General features: G+C 38.4%; 1 protein-coding gene across 1 annotated transcript; it reads right to left on the reverse strand.

Moving 5' to 3' along the window:
* Positions 1-3,517: 3,517 nt before the first annotated feature.
* On the reverse strand, positions 3,518-6,115 carry LOC105787832 (putative ETHYLENE INSENSITIVE 3-like 4 protein). Its single transcript, XM_012614400.2, has one exon. It carries the CDS (start codon positions 6,040-6,042, stop codon positions 4,528-4,530), a length of 1,515 nt encoding a protein of 504 aa, XP_012469854.1. The 5' UTR covers positions 6,043-6,115; the 3' UTR covers positions 3,518-4,527.
* Between the last annotated feature and the right edge of the window lie 200 nt (positions 6,116-6,315).

Here is a 6,315-nt window from a genome sequence, read left to right on the forward strand (position 1 = left end):
CTGGTATATATCAGAAAGCAGCATTGTACGTCTAACAGGTGTATCATCTGTTAGCGTATCCTGCCATTCCTCATCTTCAAGTTCCTCTAGCATGCTGACAGTGGTCAAGTGTTTTGGCACACTTGAAGTCTGATTTGCCTTTTTTGAGTCTTTCCAACTCCTCTGCTCATCTTCCACAAAGTGAACATCTCTGCTCACAATAATGCGATCAGTTTGTGGTTGAAACACTCTATAAGCATTGGAGACAGTACTATAGCTAATAAAAATGCCAGCTGCTGCCTTCTTGTCAAGCTTATCACGATTGATCTGTGGAATGTAAGTGAAACACAGGTAGCCAAACACTTTAAGAAATTTTAGAGATGGTTTATATTCATACCAAGCTTTAAATGGCGTCTGATCTTTCACAGCCTTTGTCGGAATCTAGTTTTGCAAAAACACAGTAGTGTTTACTACTTCTGCCCAAAAAACCTTTGGAAGATTCTTCTCACGAAGCATGCAACGAGTCACCTCTATTATGAATCTATTTCTCCTCTCATTGACTCCATTTTGTTGTGGAGTGTACAGTGCTGTTAATTGATGCTTGATTCCAGCCTCTTCACAAAACTGATTGAAAGTTTCTGAAGTATACTCCTTGCCATTATTAGATTTTAAAATCTGAATTATACAGCCATTTTCATTTTCTACCCTGGCCTTGAATTTCCAAAATACACCAGCAACTTCTGATTTTTTATTCAAAAAGAAAATCCAACACATTCTTGTTAGATCATCAATAAAGGCTGTATAATAGAGGTTACCATTTAATGATGGTGTTTTTTGAGGCCCGCAAATATCAGTATGAACAAGCTGCAACTTCTTCGAAGCTCTCCAGGCTTGCTTAGGAAATGTTTGCCTATGCTGTTTCCCAAATTTGTATGTTCGACAGTAGAACAGATCACCTTCAAGATCACACCAGCTTCTTTGACAGCATTTGAAGCAGCCCTCGATGATGAAAATGCCCGAGTCTTTTGTGCCAAATTTCAGTGACACTTACTTTAGATTTAAAGGCAATTTGCTCCTCCTTTATTGGATTGAGAGCAAAACTTTTTCCCTTCATTTCGACTTTGAACAAATCTTTGCCATCAGCATCCCTGATTAAGCACCGTTTATTTTCAAACAGCACTTTATAGCCTTTTTCCAACAATTTATCAACACTCAAAAGATTTTGATCAATCTCTAGCACAAAAAGAACATCTGTAATGGTTTTTGTACCTTCATAGCTTATGATAGCTATAGTGCCTTTTCCTTTCACTGCCAAGTGTTCACCATTGCCAATCTTCACCCTTTTAACCTCGATAGTTCTCAATTCCTTAAAGAGTTCCTTGTCATATGTCATGTGGTTAGTGCAACCACTGTCAATCAACCAACTTTCACTTGATTCTCTACTTGAGAAACAAGTGACCACGAACAATCGATCTTCCTCTTCTTTGTCAGCAACTTGAGCATCTTCCTCTTGCACCTGATTTTTGTTTTTGCATATCTCTGCTTCATGTCCAAGTTGGTAGTATTTGGAACATTTGGCGTCAGGTCTTCTCCAACATTTGAATGGTGAATGGCCTTTCTTTCCATAGTGTTGGCAGGGTGGATAAGTTTTCTTTGAGTCTCTTCCTTTGCCCTTTTCGTAATTGCTGAATGAATTCTCTCTATTTGCTGGCTGGTTCTTCAAGTTCTTCTTCTTTTTATACCTGTTGTTATCTTGATGCTTGGCAAGTAAGGCACCTTCTACCACTCCCTTTTGTTTCATGGCCCTTCTTTGTTCTTGTGCTTGCAAAACATTTAAAAGCTCTGCAAGAGAAATCTCCGACAGGTCCTTTGTGTTTTCCAGAGTGGTTATAGTGGCTTCAAACTTCTCTGGAACAGTTACAAGCAGTTTTTCCACTATTCTCGAGTCACTCAACTCGGATCCAAGCAACCTCACCTTGTTGGCAATACTAAGAAATCTGTCATAGTACTCTTTTATTGATTTTGACTCCTTCATTTTCTGCAATTCGAAGTCCCTGATTAGATTCAGCACTTGCATTCCACGAATCCTCTCATCTCTTGTATACTCTGCCTTGAGGTAATCCCAGATTACTTTTGCTGACTTTAGGGACTTTATCCGTGTAAATATCATATGAGACACGGCTGCAAACAGGCAAGCTTTTTCCTTTGACTTCCTCTTCTTCTTTTCCTTCTGCATTTTAATCTGTGCCACCGTAGGATTTGCTGGAAGTGATAAAATATCGTAGTCCTCTTCTACAGCTTCCCAAAGATCCAAAGCTTCCAGGTAAGTCTTCATGCGCACTGCCCACATCTGGTAATTGTCTCCGTGGAAGACTGGTGGTGCCATGGCTGAAAAACTGGACTCTCCTTCCATTAAATCACTCGAATAATCTCACAGATCTAAAAAAGAAAGAAGCTCTTGATACCAATTTGTTGGTGTTTACACACTAAATTTGCTGGTAATTTTTCTAAAAAATATTGAAGAGAGGAAAAGAAAGCTCTAGATTAGAATGAAACTTGAAGACTTGAATACCATTTATTATTGAATACTCCAACACTTATATACTAGTATCCATAACTAAAAATAGAGATTAGATCTAAAAATAAGCCAAGAAATCTGGTAACTATCTCTTAAAATCAAGGAGAATTATTCAAACAAAAACAGAAAAATGGATTAGTGGCAGCAGCTTAAACATGTGGCTTAACACAGTAAAAGAAATGGCTCTAGATTGAGTAGAATGAGAGTAGATTTCCTGTTTGCATGGTTTTCTCTTTTTAATTTGATAGGATTTATTATGTTAGGTTGGGCCTGCTTATTGTTGCATTCCCTTCATTGTTTTTACTTCTGTACTGCTCACTTTGATGCAGATCTATCATGTTATTATGATGTTAAGCATCAGCCAGATTGTGCCTTTGTTTTCAGCCTTTTCTGTTTCTTCTGCTAAAGATTAATGCTCTTGTTAAACTCTTTGTATTCTGAGAATTAGAAGTTTCCATTTGTTATGCAAAAGTTTCTCGAGTTGCATTATTGATTATATTTAGTTATTCTGAAAGCTAAGTAGAACATTTGATTGTCGAATTATGGTTTTCTTGGTGGTATACTTTACCCCCATCGTAGCACAGCTTAATTAGCACTGTTTGCAGATTCTGCATCATCTAGGATTGGATCATGTTGGGCATATAGGCGGGCGGAGCAGGTATTACATTATATGATTTTACCTTTCACCTTCATTTGAGCTAAATTGCAGTTTTATTCTTCAATTTAGAATACAGCTGGATTCTGAGGCAATATGTTCTTGAAATGCATTTTCATTCTCAGCAGTAACATGAAACATTTAATCAAACCAAAAGAAGTGATGTTTGATGCAACAGACACATGCATAGAGAAGCATGTCATTAAAACCTAAATGACTGATATTTGTTGCTATATATGTATAAATAGTTATGTTACACTACCTACATTTAATTATGAAAATGCAGCTTCTTGGCATGGGTTGTGTTTTACACGATGATCAATATGTTGTTTTCTTTTGCCTCCTTTGTTATGGGATAAATAGGTAAATATATCCTTTTCTCTCAAATCTTTTCCCTATGCAGCTAATTCCTTTTCAAAGTTCTCTTCTTTGTTTGACTTGGATCAAATTGTACTTATGGATCTAGATGACATGCAAACTTGCTGGATAAAGTAATGATGCATACAGTAGAGAGCAATATAATTAAGTTGCTTTTGCTTTAAGAAAACTACAAAAAGTCGGCCAGTCATTTACAAGATGTTAGCTTCCCTAAAAATCCCGCTAAGTCAATCACTATTCACATGAAAATGATGTCTGGATTATTACAGTGTACTGTTAAAAGTTCCTTTCATGTTTTAACTTGACAGACATGTTCTTTTCCATTGAATGCAGTTAGATATGGAGAGAGAAGCCGGAAGAGTATTCAACCGTTTCAAAGAGAAACAGATACTATGGTGCGGTTCCGGCATTGAGCAATTATCCTATAATCATGGAGAATAAAGATTTTTTTATTACAGGCTTGTTTCTGCTCTCTTTTCTGTTTGAGGTAGGAGTAAAAAAGAAATATGATAACAAATTCAGGAAAGGTTATTCCTGCGATGTAAGAAGATTCGAGTACGACAAATGCATATCTCGAAGGCATAGTTTCTATGACTACCAACTGAAATGTTCAAATTGCTTATTTTGATTTAGATCATTTAGTTCTTCACTTGTATTTCTTTTCCTCTAAAATACATGCATTATACATATATCTATTGATGTATAGTAGCTTCCTAATACAACACGGGAGAAGTAATTTTGGGGAAAAAAACATGATTATGGATAAAAGCTGAAAAGCTTTTTTATATAAACAGACTGTTTCTAGTAAATAAAAAGACTTCATTGAGCATATTTGCTGTTGGAAGTGAATCCCCTGCAGCATTTAAAATTTTGCAGTTTGGAACAAACTTGAGCTTGTAGTTGTCCAGCTTACTCAATCTCTCAGTCTTTGCTCCACTTATGATTCCGATATTCCATCAAATCCCATATCCCAAATTGAAGTTAATCCTTGATCTTGGATGTTCTCTAGCAATAATGGAAGAGATGGGTCTAAGTCCATATCTCCTACTTGAAGTAGAAATTCTGCTGGCACTGGTAGATCTTCAATTGCACCATCCAAATAGTTTATATAATCTTGCGAAACCGTGCCAGATATATCCCCTACTTCATCTGATTGCATATTTCTCTGTTGTTCATTAGCCTTTGCTAGCTCCATATCGAGCCAATCCGTGACAGCAATTACTTTCTGGGCATCGCCCAAGCTATCTGTGTTCAATTTGGCCTGAGGACCAAAAGAGTGATGATCATATGGAACAAGATTTCTATTGGAAAATTCCGATTCCTCACTGCTTTCTTGGCTAACATCGCTTTCTTTAGACCGATAGGAACAACTGGATTCATGGTCACTCCTCGTGTTCTTGCCTATAAAACCTAGTTCGAGTGCACTACGCGGGCACATGGTATTCTGGCAAGCATACATCATATTCGGGGTAACCTGTCGCTTGAAAAGATACTTCCTTTTATCTCCAGATATGGCAATCTTCTCACCATGCTTGCCTTCGTCAGCTGCAAGGCTATACTCAGAATCCTGTTCTTCCTCATCATCTTTTGTAGTTGAGATTTTGAGACATTTCTCAGTAAGCTTTAAAAGAGCTTCTTCTTGGTTAACCACTTTAGACCAAGTGACTGTGTCTTTGGCTGTCATCTTGTCTTGCAAACATTTAGATTGAGTCACCAGCCTTCTTATCCTATCTAAATTTGGGGACATGTGCTTGATCACAGCAGCCAATACACTAACTTTCCAAGCCTTTTTAAGATCATGAGGCTTCCTATAAGGAGGAGGGCCTTGTTCTTGAGACATCCCTTGTTCGCCCCACCAAAGCTCGTTCCCGGTTGGCCACCAAGGTGGGGCTAAACCTCTTTCCAACGGAAACCTACGTTGAGGAGGAACGCAGTGTTGCATCAAAGCAGAAAGAAGTGATCCCAAAGTAGTATCCTGCAAGTCATGAAGGAGATGCATACAAGAAATAGGGTCCAATTCGCCTTGTTCCACGATTATCGGCAAGAATTCATCGACTGCAAGCGGAGCACTCTTGTCGAACTGAACCTTCTCCTTCCACCACTTGCGTAAGCTATCTGATGAGCCGGTAACAGGCTTGCCTTTCTCCGGAACTATCCCGTAAACGAACCCTTGCGCTTTGCAGACTTCCATGATTTTCACCATGTACTTGAGGATGGAATCTTGAGCACGAGACATCTTCTTGCGGCGAGACGCTTCTTGCCTCACCCCCGACTGATGATCGGACCTTGAACTCTCTCGTGTCTCCTTCAACCTCTGCATCCGCAACCGATCCTTCCACATCCGCTTCTTCAGCTCTTCGTAGCTGATCTCCTCTTGTTCTTCATCCTCCTCCGGTAGCTCCGCCTCATAAACAGGGCTAGGAGGCTCAATCTCACCAAGAATCTCAACCATATCTAATCAAATTCCTCCAAATAAAAAATCAAAGCACAGCTTTTTCTCCTTTTCCTTTTTTTTTTTTCTCTCTAAGCAAACACTATCAGTCAATACTCTACTCGTGAACCAGTGATCAAAAGCAATTACACTTATATATATTATCAATGGCGGTGTAAAAATAGTACATAATAAATTGTAGGAGATGAGAGGAAATTGAGGAAAACGATACAAGTGTTTCATAGTCGATACAGAACTTATGCTACAAGTATTAATAACCAAGTCATTGCCATC

Source organism: Gossypium raimondii, chromosome 2, assembly GCF_025698545.1.
Source record: "Gossypium raimondii isolate GPD5lz chromosome 2, ASM2569854v1, whole genome shotgun sequence".
Lineage (NCBI taxonomy): Eukaryota > Viridiplantae > Streptophyta > Magnoliopsida > Malvales > Malvaceae > Gossypium > Gossypium raimondii.